At 44.6% G+C, this 16,491-nt stretch overlaps 1 protein-coding gene across 3 annotated transcripts; it reads right to left on the bottom strand.

The window, feature by feature from the left end:
* Positions 1–29: 29 nt before the first annotated feature.
* On the bottom strand, positions 30–16,476 carry cdc34a (cell division cycle 34 homolog (S. cerevisiae) a). 3 transcript variants are annotated; one of them, XM_058074340.2, is made up of 6 exons: positions 16,372–16,476; positions 15,390–15,621; positions 4,060–4,146; positions 3,900–3,997; positions 3,452–3,586; positions 30–1,079 (listed from the first exon to the last, which is right to left on the bottom strand). In XM_058074340.2, the coding sequence occupies exons 2-6, from the start codon at positions 15,570–15,572 to the stop codon at positions 866–868; spliced, it is 717 nt and encodes a 238-aa protein (XP_057930323.1). In that variant the 5' UTR covers positions 15,573–15,621; positions 16,372–16,476; the 3' UTR covers positions 30–865. The 3 variants fall into 3 exon arrangements, with proteins under 3 accessions (XP_057930323.1, XP_057930324.1, XP_057930322.1); XM_058074341.2 differs by lacking the exon at positions 16,372–16,476 and adding an exon at positions 15,821–15,839; XM_058074339.2 differs by lacking the exon at positions 16,372–16,476 and having other exon boundaries at positions 15,390–15,812.
* Positions 16,477–16,491: the final 15 nt, after the last annotated feature.

The raw sequence follows: 16,491 nt of genomic DNA, 5'->3' as shown, positions 1-16,491 counted from the left end.
TGACAGCAAATGGTCAGGCACAAGCAAAAAAAAGCATATAAAGTTCTTTATTTCACTTTTTTTTTTAAATAGATTTACAAAGCATAAGAAAAAAGAAAAGAAGTGATGGTGAAAAGTATGCGCTGGTGCATACCAAGCTAGCTAAGTGTAAACAGTCCATGAGCCAAAAAAGATGTTTTGTTTTCCTGAGCTCTTTTTGTTGAAGAAAGCAGAGCAGTGACGCCATGCTACTCGGCTCACGTTGCAGTGAAGCCGGTCTTCCTTGGCTCCACGAAGCCCAGCCCGAATGCTGCACAGCCCATACACAAACACATCACGCCCACATTGACCCCTGACCCCTTCCTGACACCATGCAGCACAGACCAAACGCCGCTGATCAGCAGGTGGGGGTGTGCGCCTGGCCGGAGCCTTAGCACCGTTCCTTGTCTGCGCTCCCTGCTTGACTGCCAAGACGCCAGCGCGTCTGACGGACGCTGGCAGGAAATACAGGAGCGTTCCAGCAGGTGAGGGCGCTCACATGATCTCATCCACAATGTTGGAGATCACGTCAGGGTCACCAAGAACAACCCAAGCGCTGCCATGCAGGCAATGATGGGGGAAAGGCACCAGCGAGGCAGTGGCTCAAAAAGCACACTCACAGCTTTCTAATCACAGGTGGCTGGTCTTCATCCGTCTTACATTTGTCCTTATCCTTTCAAAAAAGACCAACACACCACTGTTCTGTGGTGTGTGTGAGAAAAAGAAAAACATTTCAGCACAAACTGACTGCACATGTGGAAGGAGGAAGAAGAAGAGGAGGAGGCAGGGGCGGGGTCTGTGGTGAGAGATGAGGGCGGGAGATTGAAAGTCCCAAAGAGGAAGGAGGTCAGGAGTCCTCTGTGCCCGAGTCGTCATAGCAACAGTCCTCGTTGTCGTTCTCGTCATCCTCCATGTCCTCATCGTCGTAGTAGTCGTCATACAGCAGGTTGGACCCGTCGTCCGTGGGTGGCACCTGGGTGCGCACACAGTACTCGTCCAGCGTCACAGGGACTTTGACGCCGTCATGGTCTGCGTCGCTTTTGGTTGCTAGCACCTGCTTCCTGTAGGGTGGTTGAGAAGAGGATGGATGAATGAGAGCATGCTCGGAGCGAAAACCCCAACATCTCAACATCTCTGGAAGTCAGAGTCAGTGATGTGGAAATCAAAGCCCGCATCAAAAATTGTTAGCCATCACCCTTATGTGAGACATGAACACGTCTTTGTCTTTTCTGTCCTCTAAAGGTATACGACAGGGTATAAAGGTATAAGACAGGTGATGAATGCATGTCATGGCTAGAAAGGTGGTTATTCAAAGACCTTCAAAAAACTCCAAGGTTTTCTATCCATGCTGTGAGCATGTAGTAACATTGAAGCTAACATGTTATACTTGGAGTATTTTAGTATAACTTCCTACCTGGGTGCATTGATTTCACATAGCAACATAGAAAGGAAGGCTACACCTCGCCTCCAAAACACTAGGGCACTAAATGAATACAGAGCCAGCATCCACCAGTACCAGCCTGGACTAACAAACATCCACATTAGCTCTCCATAAGCTCATCAATTCGTGCCTGGAAGCATTCCCACACAGCATCAGCATTTTGGAGCTAATATGAGCTGAAAGATAAGGCTAGAAATAATAATCTGATAATCTGTGCAGCTACGTATGTGGTGCCTTCAAGGACCGTCCAACAAAGTTTAGCAAAATGTTTTGAATAAAGAAATGTTTTCAAAACAGATATGAAGTTAATCAGCAGCTATATGTACTTATGTTATCATTGTACTAAGACACCCCCCATCCATCCATTTTCCTCCGCTTATCTGAGTCTGGGTCGCGGGGGCAGCAGTCTCAGTAGGGAAGCCCAGACTTCCCGGTCCCCAGCCACCTCCTCCAGCTCCACCGGGAGGACACCAAGGCGTTCCCAGGCCAGCTGTGAGACATAATCCCTCCAGCGTGTCCTAGGTCTGCCCCGGGGCCTTTTCCCGGCTGGGCATGCCCGGAACACCTCACCAGGGAGGCGTCCGGGAGGCATCCGGACTAGATGCCCGAGCCACCTCAACTTACTCCTCTCGATGTGAAGGAGAAGTGGCTCTACTCTGAACCCTCCAACTCTTAGGGTGAGTCCAGCTACCTGACGGAGAAAACTCATTTCAGCCACCTGTATCCGCGATCTCATTGTTTCGGTCATGACCCAAAGCTCATGACCATAGGTGAGGATGGGAACATAGATCGACCGGTAAATTGAGAGCTTTGCCCTCCGGCTCAGCTGTCTTTTCACCACGACGGTCCGGTACAGCGACCGCATTACTGCCGAGGCTGCCCCGATCCATCTGTCGACATCACGCTCCCACCTTCCCTCACTCGTGAACAAGACCCCGAGATACTTAAACTCCTCTACCTGGGGCAGGACCTCATTCTCAACCCAGAGGGAGCACATCACCCTTTTCCGACTGAGAACAATGGCCTCTGATTTGGAGGTACCTAGTCTCATCCCAGACGCTTCACACTCAGATGCCAACCGTCCCAGTAAACGCTGAAGGTCACAGCCCGAAGCCAGAACCTCTTCCTCAACTGTCATTGACCACATGGGCGTTGAAGTCTCCCAGTAGGACGACAAAGTCACCAGCTGGGGTGCTCTCCAGCACCCCCCTGATGGACTCCAAGAAGGCCGGGTACTCCGAACTGCCGTTTGGCGCATACGCACAAATGACAGTCAGGACCCTTTCCCCAGCCCGAAATCATAGGGAAATGACCCTCTCGTTCACCGGGGCTGACTCCAACACAGAGGCACCAAGCCAGGGGGCTATTAATAAGCCCACACCAGCTCGCCGACTCTCCCCTGCAGCAACTCCAGAGTAGAACAAGGTCCAGCCCCTCTCGAGGAGTTTGGTTCCGGAACCCAAACTGTGGGCCGAGGTGAGTCCGACAATGTCTAGTCGGAATATCTCAACCTCTCACACAAGTTCAGGTTCTTTCCCCACCAGAGAAGTGACATTCCATGTCCCAAGAACCAGACCAACCCGTGTGGCTTCTTCGGGCTGGGCACAGCCGGGCCCCACGGGTGAAGGCCCGACCATCAAGCCCCTCCCCCTGGCCTGGCTCCAGGGTGAGGCCCCGATATCCCACATCCGGGCAAGGTACGGTTCCTCCTCTTGATTTTGTTCATACGGGTCTTCTGAATCACTCTTGGTCTGTCCCGTCACCTCGGACCTGTTGCCTTGGGAGACCCTACCAAGGGCATATAGCCCCCCCCTCCCCATGTGCTTTATGATGCTTAACCCATGGACATGCCTATTGAATGATTTACCTCCCTACGTCTTATCTGTGATTAATTAGGAGTTAGCGATGGACAAAATGCTGTTAATAGTGATGAAGAATGATGTTGATGTGTCCAACATGGAGATGGTTAGATGGTCAGGGGTCCAGGCCTACCTGATTATGTCGATGTACTCCCGGTCCCTGCCCTTGCTCTCCTTCCACCTGCGGTACATGACGGAGGCGTCCACGTTGGCCGGGGAGAAGGTGTTGGGCTCGTTCAGCAGGGAGATGACGCTGAGGAGGATGGTCCTGGGTGAGGGAGACAGGTGATGGAGGAGGATGAGAAGGACACAGGTAGGGAGCTGGGCCAGGAGATGAGGGTTCAGTGTCAACACCACCCATCTGCTCCAGCCTACAGCCACCATTCGTCTTTGCTAACGTGATCACTATTAATAATTCACACGATCATCATCATTATTATCATCATCATTGATTCCTGTGTTATCCCCTTTATCTAGATGTCATGGATTCTTCCTTGGAGCATCTACTGTTACTGTGGCAATATGACTGCAAAGTCATGCTAGTTGATGGCTATAAAAGCTATTAGCTACAGGCTCTTTACCTCACATTCTGGGTGGGGTTCCACCTCTCTGAGGGCAGCTCACCACTCTGGGGGTCGTCCACCGGAGGGTGCAGGATGGAGATGCAAACTTCTCCATTCTGGCACACAAGTATTATCAATGCATCATGGGTCTGCAACAACTTGACACCGTTTGGCTTACCTCATAAATGTTAGGATGCCACATCTTGGTGAGGAAGCGGAAGGCGGGTGGGGAGTAGGGATAGTCCACTGGGAACTTGAGGAGAGCCTTTGGGGTGAGACAAGACCAGACGTTAGCTACACGGCAAAGCTACACACCGACACATAGTTGTATATTATATATACTGTATCTTAGCCACGGTAAACCTCTATCAACTACTACTACATAGTTGATATATTATATGTACTGTATAACCTCTATCAACTACTACTACATAGTTGATATTATACGTGCTGTATAACCTCTATCAACTACTACTACATAGTTGATATATTATATATGCTGTATAACCTCTATCAACTACTACTACATAGTTGATATATTATATATGCTGTATAACTATCAACTACTACTACATAGTTGATATATTATATATGCTGTATAACCTCTATCAACTACTACTACATAGTTGATATACATGCTGTATAACCTCTATCAACTACTACTACATAGTTGATATACATGCTGTACAACCGCGATCAACTACTACTACATAGTTGATATATTATACGTGCTGTACAACCACTATCAACTACTACAACATAGTTGATATATTTTACGTGCCCACACAGTTGGGAGACCGGAGTTCGACTCCACCCTCGGCCATCTCTGTGTGGAGTTTGCATGTTCTCCCCGTGTATGTGTGGGTTTTCTCCGGGTACTCCGGTTTCCTCCCACATTCAAAAACATGCTAGGTTAATTGGCCACTCCAAGTTGTCCATAGGTATGAATGTGAGTGTGAATGGTTGTTTGTCTATATGTGCCCTGTGATTGGCTGACCACCAGTCCAGGGTGTACCCCGCCTCTCGCTCGAAGACAGCTGGAAGAGGCTCCAGCACCCCCCGCGACCCTCGGGAGGATAAGATGAATGAATGTTTTTATTTGTAGATCTATAGTTGTTATTTTGTTACAGTCGTATATATTATATGTTACTGAACAGTTGGCAAGCTATGCCATATGTATATATATGTATGTCCGCCGCGAGCGTCATCTGCGTCCCACATTTCCCCCCACAAGCATACTCACTGTCCCTCATATGGTGAGTTGGGATCTGGTCACCCTACATACAGTATAGCTGGACTATATGTATGCTAGCAGGTCAAGTGTTTGGGAACCACCCATATGGGGCGCCATTTACACTTATGTGACAACATGGACGCTCCCCTCAGGAGGACCAATAAAAGATGGATAGATAGAATGAAATAGGAGCGTATCAGCATATTATGAGCAAATTGGTGTAAAGGTATAAAGCTGTACTGTCATTGAGAAGATGAAAATAGATCAGCACCAACCCACCAAGGACTTCATGACACTGTAACACAATATGGCAAGGAGGGAGGGGGCATGGGAGGCTGGCACTGGCATGACATGCACACAGGGTGTGTGTGTGTGGGGGGGTTGTGCCTTTCCAGCTGTCACAGCAACCCAAGACAATCCAGCACTCACACCCATACTCTGTTATAGGAGAGAGGCCACGCCCATGACTACACACTGTGCAAGGAACCCCTCCCGTTCATTAAGCCTGCAATGGGAGGCAGCAGGGGGAGCATCTCCCATCACACACACACAGGCATGTTTGCTGATTCGGCACGGTCAGCTGGTGGGCGCCACAGCTCCCATGGGAACAGGACAGAGGGTGAGGGGATTTAGTCCAGAATAAAAAGGTTTGCCATGTCTAGAATAAGACTCAACATTAAACACTGGCCTTAGGGCACCACCTCCAAGTCTGCTGGAAAGGTGCCCACCTTCTAACATCCTCCATGACATCATTCATACCAAAGAATATCATGCAGCTTACTGTCAGATCAAACTGTCCTTTGAAGATGGCTCAGAAGTTGTTCCATGGGAACAGTCCTACCTTCCTACAGGGGACCACTGTAACCAATATAAGGAAGACCAACCTGCAGCACCCAGCGTACCTTGAGCATGACACCACGTCATACTCATACTTCCTCATTACAACCTCCACCAAGTGTCTCCTGCTGTGCCCTGCCACCACACACACCATACTATACTACTGTAGTAGTACAGTACAACCATATGACAAAACGAGGTGCAGACATGTGTCACCACCTCATCGGCTTTCATGGGCCGGTCTGGGAGTCTCTCAGGCGGCTATTTGCGTTCTGACGCCACGCGCCTGATGCACAGCCCATCGGGGGCGGGTCACGGTCACCCCCACTGAAAAACATCACAGCTGCACAGGAGTACTGGATGGAACACTGCTTTTACTGCACAGGCACCAGAGTGGAAGAACATAGAATAGGAAAGATGATTGATGAAAGATAACGCTTCAACTAGCAGACTAACAGGCGACACGGCACACTTCTACATCCCTGCATGAGGACAACCACAATATCATCATTCTACTCACACCAAGCCAGTCTTGCAATTGTACACAATGTTTTGGCTAGTGGCTTGCTTTCAGGCCGCTGGTAAAAGCCAGCAGTTGTACTTTTTAACATGATTAGAGGCCCTGAGACAACAAATAACACCCCTATGGTCACCTTTACACTAATATTACCCAATCTGGTAACTGGCAGATGTAATAAGAGAAAATAAGATCTCTGTGTGGAGTTTGCATGTTCTCCCCGTGCATGCGTGGGTTCCCCCCCACTCCCATTCCAAAAGCATGCTAGGTTAAATTGTCCATAGGTATGAATGTGAGTGGGAATGGTTGTTTGTCTATATGTGCCCTGTGATTGGCTGGCCACCAGTCCAGTGTGTACCCCGCCTCCCACCCGAAGACAGCTGGGGTAGGCTCCAGCAACCCTGGTGAGGACAAGCAGTAGAAAATGAATGAACAAATGAACATTAGAGCCCTGTCGACATGAAATAACATCCCTATAGTAACCTTTACACTACTATTACCCAATAAGGTAGACGTAATAAGAGAAAATAAGACATAGAAAGACAAAGAAAACCCATTTACCACATTCTAAATATGCTTTTAGCCCTCTAGATGTGAAATAACTCTCCTATGGTCCTACCCTACCATTACAAAATATGGTAGACAAAAGACAAAAAAAGCAGTTCACCTTCTAAATCCACTTTAACATTATTAGAACCCTATTGACATGAAATAACAGCCCTATAACTACCTTCAGAATTGTATTATCCAATATTGTACACATAAGAGAAATAAAACATCTTAACATAACAAACTCAACAGACTCAAATGTTTCTTTTCCTTTCATCGTCTCATCAATGTAACAATTACTGACACCCGAGCCAGCAGCAAACATAGGTACAAATAACACGAGTTACTGTTGTGGCCACAGCCCACAGCAAACTCGAACTCATCTCTGAATCCCTACAATGTAGAGTTTCTCTGCTTATATGCTCTATATTGTCTAATGATACCAATGTTAAAGTGCCTATAGGGGTGTTAGTTCATGTCTAGAAAGCTCTAATATATTTAGAAGAAGGTGTCATGTCCAGGAAGTGAACATTTCAGTGATGACTGCTATGAAGGAACACCTTGACAAGAAGCATTTGCCTGCAAGGTACGCTATGAATGCATTTTGAAAAAGATGCTATTCCGCCAGCACACGGGGAAAGAAATGACAAGAAGGACCACTGAAGTAGTAAGCCATGTTTTGTTTACATACTGTCTGGGAAACACTACTCCATGATCGCGACAATGGACATAAGCTTGAAGACATAGAAATGAAGATTTGTGGCATTTCCAAACACAGAATGGTAAGGCTAAATGACTCTGGACTTATCCTTCAATTAGTCTCTTAAACGGCTTCTTATATGAACATCTGTTCACTGCCATACTGGGGGGCAGCGGCGTCACCAGACAGATTTCACTGGGACACGTGCCCCAGTATTGATCTGCAGTCCCCCTGTAAAAATGTCAATCAAAACGGCTACAAAGAGCCCTTCACGCTCACGAAGAAGCCGTTTAAGAGACTAATTGAAGGATAAGTCCAGAGTCATTTAGCCTTACCATTCTGTGTTTGGAAATGCCACAAATCTTCATCTCTATGTCTTCAAGCTTATGTCCATGTTCTAAATGTTCTTCCTTCCTTCCTTTCTCCTTCAAAACCACCAACACATGGTTGATACCCTGCCTCATACGCAAGCTAGCAGGTCGTTCTGGACAATCACTGGCGTCCAAAAATGGAACCACGTACAACATACAGTGGAACATATTTAAGCAACATTGATGATTCAAGTCAAGGACCCTTTCATGGACCAGATCATGGACCAGAACCAGCAGTGGATTGAGTGTTACATCATGACCTGTACTTGATGGAAACTTCTCCAAGCTATTTTAGCTCTTTAAGAAGTACATTGCTCTGAATCTTCCCTCACCATGTGACACCGCCACGGGGGGTGGGGAACATGATCCCCACCACCCCGCCCTGCTCAACCCTCCACAGGTGGGTCGGGTTCTCTCACTGGTAACCATGAAGGATGCACGCTTGACTTAACATACTACATACTATTACACAATACACTACAGGGACCCATGTCTGACCTGCTACAACAGATGGCCAGGCACACTTTTCATTCCTTGCATTCTATGTAGAGGCGTAGGGATCCCTGATAGACGTCCAACCTGAAACTGTCTCTCTACCCCTGCTGGGACTTTTTATTTGTACAGTAAAAGCAAAGGTACAATGACAACACTGCCGATGCTACGTTTAACATCATATACACTATCAGAACTAATAGCGCTTATACACTGATGACATGACATGACCTTCACACAGCATGTAGTGAGACATGGCATGTCACACAAGAGTGAAAACAAGTTTTCCTCCATTCCATGTGGAAGTTGCACATGTTATTTTGTCCTTCATCCCCCCAAAAAACCTTTCAGTCACTGCAGGGTTTGCTAGCGCTAACAATTCTTCCTGGGTTGTGATGCGGTCTCTTGGAGCGGTGTCCTCCTTGCCTTTCCATCCATGGTAACACTGTATGCCACTCAGTGCAGCACAAACACTGCTCATATCATGAATGTGACTATGATGACGGATGATCAAGTAGCACAAACACTGTGGGAACATGCTCAGTGTTTGATGGACAAGAGGGTGTACAGACATTGTGGACTCTCTGCTTCACTGACGTAATACAGTACCCTCCGTTCCCAGTGGCGTAATACAGTACCCTCCGTTCCCAGTGGCGTAATACAGTACCCGCCGTTCCCAGTGGCGTAATACAGTACCCGCCGTTCCCAGTGGCGTAATACAGTACCCGCCGTTCCCAGTGGCATAATACAGTACCCGCCGTTCCCAGTGGTGTAAAACAGTAAAACAGTACCCGCCGTTCCCAGTACCGTACACCAATTACCATTACCATAAAAGGGACAGTGCACTGGGAGGGGGGGCACGCTGCAAAATGCCACTGTCTCATGGTGAACCTGGTGGAGACTCTGTGCTTGGAAGACAACACAGACATATAAAGGGAAAAAAAGCTTTTGTTGGCGTGCAGGATAATAAGTGGGAGTTACAGTTTGGTCCATAAATATTTGGACAGGCACAAAGTTTTGCTAATTTTGGTACTGCACACTACCACAATGTATTTGAAATGACACAGTTCAGATGTAGTTCAAGTGCAGACTTTCAGCTTTAATTTAGTGGGGTTAACAAAAAGATTGCATTAAAATGCCAGGAATTAAAGCAGTTTTTAAACACAATCCCTTCATTTCAGGGGCTCAAAAGTAATTGGACAAATTAAATATATATATATATAATATATACCAAACTGTAGATTTTGCCACTCCTAATATTATAGCAATTTCTCTGATGGGTTTTTTCTGTTCTCACAGCCTAGGGATGGCTTGGTTCACCTGCATGGAGAGCTCCTTTGACCACATGTCTTCACAGCAAAGTCTTCCGAATGTAAACACCAAACCTCAGATCAATTCCAGGCATTATATCTACTTAATTTATAGTAATATAATGAATGAATTTCCCAAACCTCCCCATGAAATAGCCTTTTGGTCAATTGTCCAATTACTTTTGGTCCCTTTAAAAAGAGGGTGGCCGATGTTAAAGAGCTGAAACTCCTAAACCCTTCATCCAATTTGAATGTGATACCCTCAAATGAAAGCTGAGAGTCTGCACATTAAGTCCATGTCCATTATATCACCATCTTTGGAGTATGGTTCAGTAAAAGGGTAAAAAATGTGATCTGATCTTTGTCAAAATCACAGATGAAAAAACAGCATCTGCTGTAACTAAAACCACCCAAACATTTATAGGTTTTCATATTTTAATGCAAACAATGACAGAAGGGGGAGGAATAAGTAACTGAACCCCCCCGGCATCAATAACTTCAACCAGACGCTTCCTGTAGCTGCAGATCAGTCTGGCACATCGATCAGGACTAATCTTGGCCCATTCTTCTTTACAAAACTGTTGTAGTTCAATCAGATTCCTGGGATGTCTGGCATGAATCGCTGTCTGGAGGTCATGCCACAGCATCTTAAAGTCTGGACTTTGACTTGGCCACTCCAGAACATGTATTTTGTTCTTCTGAAACCATTCTGAAGTTGATTTACTTCTGTGTTTTGGTTCATTGTCTTGTTGCAACTGTCTGACAGACGGCCTCAGGTTTTCCTGCAAAACATCCTGATCAACTTTTGATTTCATTTTTCCATTAATGATTGCAAGTTGTCCAGGCCCTGAGGCAGCAAAACAGCCCCAAACCATGATGTGAAGTGTTGATGTTGGTGAGCTGTTCCATTTTTCCTCCACACATGACGTTGTGTGTTCCTCCCAAACAATTCAACTTTGGTTTCATCAGTCCACAAAATATTTTGCAAAAACTTCTGTGGAGTGTCCAAGTGCCTTTTTGCCAACGTTAAACGAGCAACAATGTTTTTTTAGACAGCAGTGGCTTCCTCCGTGGAGTCCTCCCATGAACACCATTCTTGGCCATTGTTTTACATATAGTTGATCTACCTCTCTAAGTATTCTGCGCTGAACTTTTGGCGTCATCTTTGGTGGACGGCCACTCCTTGGGAGAGAGAACAGTGCCAAACTCTCTCCATTTCTAGACAACTTCTTCAACCTTCGATTGATGAACATCCAGACTTTTAGAGATGGTTTTGTATCCTTTCCCAGCTTTATACAAATCAACAATTCTGGATCGCAGGTCTTCAGACAGCTCTTTTGAGCGAACCATCAGACAATGCTTCTCATCAAGACAATTCTTACCAGGTGTGTGTTTTATAGTGGGCAGGGCAGCTTTAAGCCACTCATCAGTGATTGGGCACACGCCTGACTTAAATTGTTTGGTAAAAATTGGTTTCAATTGCTCTTTAAGTCTCCTTAGGGGCCATCCATAATTAAACATTTTCACAAGAGTACAAAGAGTACTCTTTTGAGCAAACCCCCCCCCCCCTAAAAAGAGTACAATCCCAAATGAAAAATGTTGATAGGTCCATGACCAACTGACCCAATACAGCCAGGAAATTCGAACATATCCAATCCAATCATGTTCTCTGGCTGTATTTTGGGACTCTGGTCAATCAGTCACTGCCCATCAACATTGTATTGAACACGAGCAAGATAAAAAATTATATCAAATGCCTCTTTTTTGTACAGTAAACCTCAGATATATTGGACTCTGATATATCGGAAATTCGCTCACTACGGACAGATAAAAAAGAACCAATTTTTCTGTGATGCATTTCCAATAAAAATTCATTGCATATATCAGATTTTTTTATAACGGATTTCGCCTATTTCGGACAAAATCTCCAGTCCCAATTTCCCTGGCATATATCGGATGGCCGCATCGTGGCCTTTGATCCATCTTTGATCCATGTTCACAGCCAAAGATGAAGATTATAACATCTTTGTATGAATTACAGACATGTACATGAGCATGTACAACGAAATAAAAAAAAAAATTCTCAAATCTGTAGAAATGCCTTCTTGTTGCTATTAGCGAGGTTTAGAAACCAAACGATAAACGTAAGTGCAAACGATAATGATGTCACATGCTATTGAAATGTATGGGAACTTGCCGACTTGTCAATAGCCTGTGACGCCGGTGACCTCGCTAATAGCAACAAGAAGGCATTTCTACAGATTTGAGATTTTTTTTTATTTCGTTGTACATGCTCATGTACATGTCTGTAATTCATACAAAGATGTTATAATCTTCAGCTTTGGCTGTGAACATGGATCAAAGAAAGTTCCCCCATGGCATTGCGTGTAATGAATGTGGCGGACGTTTTCCGGTATACGCATATAACGGATTTCGCTTATATCGGACAAAACCAGTGGGAACAATTGAATCCGATATATCCGAGGTTTACTGTATTTTTCTTTCAAGAAAATACAAATGTATTACAAATTTGGTCTTTTTGTATTGTTCTTTCTATCAAATGATACATGTAGAAAAGTCCTGATGCAACAACTGTTTTCCACAGGATTTTTTAAACAAGGGAATACTTCTTGTATACACACACATGATTACTCAAGGAGCAGAAGAGTTGCCCCTGGTTTCCAAAAGCCTGAGGAGATAAAATCTTCTTTGAAATGATGGACACAACCCTTGAACTCAACTCTATGCGAAGTATGCAATAAAGATGCCACAACTGAAAAGGCTTAACAATCACACCTATAGTCTAGTCCGTGTATCACAGGTAGTGAAAATCACATTGATTGTTACTGCACTGTCCACAAAGTCAAATTCACCACCACAGAGTCATTCAGAAAATAAATATAGAAAATAAATAATAATAATATAGAAAATAAACACAGAGCTGGCAAATAGATTCAGGATGGTCGGTTTAGTTTTGGTCTTCTCCATTTTCGCAACGGCACTTCGGAACAAATCCGCCCTGCTCGATTCCTTCGATTTGGAACCTTTTCAAGCCGCCTGGCCAGCCGCGACAGCTTTCTTTCCGAACGCACAAAGCAGTAAACATTGATGTATTGTTTGTATGCATTGCTCGGTGAGCGATGAATGGCAGTAATTCTCTTTTTGATGAAACAAAAATAGGTAATCGAAATCACCGGGGTCGGCCATTGTCTGATTGTTGTGTTGGAATGCGAAGCACGCAGAGCTACGTGGAGTATCGCGTGGACTGGTACGCTCTCGCGCTAGCATACGACGACAGGGGACCAGTCTATTCGCGCTAAAATTTGACTGCGTCCCGCGGTTCGAACATACAGACATCGACATTTTCTGGTTTTCAAAAAAGCGTACGTTGATGTCTTAACTCCCTCCCCCCCTCGTACGGTTTGTACGCTCGTGAAAATGTTGAAAATTATGGATGGCCCCTTAGGCAGGGGTTTAGTTATTTATTCCTCCCCCTTCTGTCCTTGTTTGCATGCAAACCTCACTAAGATATGAAAACCTATAAATGTTTGGGTGGTTTTAGTTAAAGCAGTCACTGGTTTTTCATCTGTGTGATTTTGACAAAGATCAGATCACATTTGATGGTGATTTTATGCAGAAATGTGAGAAATTCCAAAAGGTTCAGATACTTTTTCATACCACTGTATGCCAACAACACAGCTTCTATACCACTTAGCATTGGCGCACCACAATGAAAAAGCCTTTTGTAAGCATAGGAACCACAGAGGAACCACAGAGGAACCACAGAGGAACCACAGAGGAACCACAGAGGAACCACAGAGGAACCACACAGGCCAGTGTTGACTTTGAAAATGCCTGAGCTGCATGAGTGTTCTGTGTTCTTCAAACTACTTCTAATAATTAGCTGCATAACCCTCCCATTATCTCTTTAATTGCCATTTGTCACTCTACTAAACACACTACTAAAGCCATGGTACAGAACGATCCAGTATGGAAGTCAGGCTAGCGCTACATAATCCACAGTTGCCTAAAACAGCCGATTCCCACAGGACACAAATGAATACCAACATATTTTGCATAGAAACACTGGACTGCATCCTTCTGCCCAATCCAGTGTCCTAACAAAACAGCCTAGTGTTGAGGCTGCCTTGGTGTCCATGTATGTTTATTGCAAAATAACCCGCCATGGAGAAAAGGAAAGCTGGAGTGCACTAACAGCTGCTAATCAACAGGTCAAAAGGTCATCACAACATAGACATGTGACATTCCACCACGACTTGAAACTAGACACACAAACAGACTAATAGACATAGACAGATACAACATAGATTGGTTCTTCCTGGAGTTACAATAGAGCCTTAGCTTAACTTGCACTTCAAATATCAACAATAATAACAGGGGGGTTCCTTAATAGCAAGAAGATACAGTTGAAATGATACATTCATCACGATCACCACCATTTGACTCCATGTGAAATATGCTCGTTATTAATGGATTATATGAAGAGAAGGTAAAGTGATCTGATATGTTTGTAGGTCAACATCTCCATATGAAGAGCCCAACACTTTAATACTGGCAGAACATTTGAGCTCACTTTGTCAGCAAAGATGAGTTGCGTTCAAAGACAGCACGTAATTTAAGTAGAATTAACCTTTAGGAATGTAGATGTATTTTACTGTAATTTCTGAGCATACATAAATGCAGAAATATGTACTTCCGCAGTAAGAGGTACAGTAGTGATTGATAAGAATAGCCACTTTGTCGTCTGTTTATTTCGACCACACATACAATCAGAATTCGTTTTTGTGACGCTCGGAGTGTCCCTGAATGCACCTCGTTGTCGTCTCGTGACAATGAGGAAGTATATGTTGCAATCCAACCGTTCTTGGTGTGTCCAGGTGAGACTAACATTATTCACGAGCGGCAGACCTCGAGGAGGCTATTGTTCTGTCATGACAAGAGAAATGTGACTCGACATGATGCGCATGCGTTAATTACGCTACAAATGTTATCGTAATTAAGGGAAAATAATTATTTTGTCTGCATTATTTTTGACAGTCCTAGTAAAATACAAGTGTGATTAAGCTATTTTAGTAGCAATCCGGTCAGCGTTCTTGTTATTAATAAAGAACTTCTTCCCGAAAGCTTTTAAACGTGTTTTGAGATTAGAAAAACTAAAAAGAAGGCACCAATAGACGTTCATAAATACATAACACAGCCAAGAATGGGCGAATAATGAGTAAAACAAAGAAGTATTATGCTATGTTATTGTTATGCTAACTTTTTATTAGCATTAGAATAGAGACTATGGTTAACTTGCACTCAAGAGCATACAGCCTAATGGGGGACGCTGGCAGCCGTCTTGTTTTTAAAAGACAATGCCACAATGTTCAAAGCTTTAAATTATGGTTTTTCAGGCCAATTTATGATAAAGAAGGCAACTTTAGGTGCTAGTAAAGGAACAATAGACGTCCTGCTAGCTAGTGTTAGCTACTCACCTTAAAATAGCCCCCCTCGTAGTGTGTGTTGGGAGGTCCGAAGATCGCCACTTCCCAGTTGTACATGTCCGACTCGTTGACCAAAGTTATTTTGAAGCCTTCCACCGGCTCATCTTGCAGACTTTTCATTTCCAGCATGAGTGCTTTTTGTGAACTGGCTACATGATGTCCATGCTGAGCCATATTCCAACCACCACTTGGACAAATGTTGGCAGCCACACAGCTCTAGACGCTAACAACAAACAAAGACAGGCATTAAAAGGGACTTCCGTGGACAACAATGATTTAACGGCACTTTGTTTTTTCGGGCTTCTTCAAAACGGCATCGATTCCACGCGTTACTCGGTTTTACTGGAGCAAAAAATGCTGTTCCTTCCTGTGTTATTGTGAAGAAACCCGGCGAGCGCTACTCAATTTATCATCTCACGCACCTTGCACTCACTTCCGGCAGGGGCTTTCGAAATAATAGCTTGCCAATCTGTCGGTGAGCCCTACAGAAAGCCAACACATCGCTCTCACGGCAAGAAGATACCATTGAAATGAAACCAGACAATAACCATGTGGTTATATGAACTGTAAAGCGTGCGAAAAAGGCTCTTAATTGGCGTGATACCCTTTGTCAAACACGCGTCATTTCTTTAAACCAGGACATGATATGGAATGAATATCCGTTTAAATAATGCACCAATGACGGGGCGGGGGCGTCGAACAGCGATGAAGATTTTCAAACTGCTACATTCGGATTATACTTCCATTTTAGACACTTTTCGATAAGGGTGGCTAACCTGAAAGAAAAATTCTAGTTAAAAGCGTCCTAATCCGTCACTTATATTTTGAAAAGCTGTAAAGGAACACACGATAATAACATGGGTGCTAGCATGGGTGCTAGCGGGAATTGTCGCACGTATTGTGAATGTTTCCTTTACCCGCTCTAAAAAAAAAGACATCGGTTTAGTTAAATTGTCTTAAACAAATGTCTTACGCAGGATATCCCAAAACCGGATGCCCTTGTTGAACTTTACTTGGCTCCGTGCTGGTGCGGCGTCCTTGCTAACGCGCGCAAGATGTCATGGGAAATTGAGTTATTGCAGCTGAATGAGGT

The sequence above is a fragment of the Doryrhamphus excisus genome, linkage group LG4 (assembly GCF_037039965.1).
Source record: "Doryrhamphus excisus strain RoL-2023G ecotype Guam linkage group LG4, RoL_Dexc_Guam_v1.1, whole genome shotgun sequence".
In the NCBI taxonomy this organism is placed as follows: Eukaryota; Metazoa; Chordata; class Actinopteri; order Syngnathiformes; family Syngnathidae; genus Doryrhamphus; species Doryrhamphus excisus.
Note: the sequence above shows the minus strand (reverse complement) of the source record. Positions and strands in the feature narration are given on the sequence as shown.

Bases quoted from the DNA above. Each gene is read 5' to 3' on its own strand.
- cdc34a (XM_058074340.2), bottom strand. From the start codon at position 15,572: ATGGCTCAGCATGGACATCATGTAGCCAGTTCACAAAAAGCACTCATG. The intron at 3,998-4,059 runs GTAAGCCAAACG...CTTGTGTGCCAG, and splicing joins GGCATCCTAACATTTATGAG to AATGGAGAAGTTTGCATCTC. The intron at 3,587-3,899 runs GTAAAGAGCCTG...TCCCTCACCCAG, and splicing joins AACCCCACCCAGAATGTGAG to GACCATCCTCCTCAGCGTCA.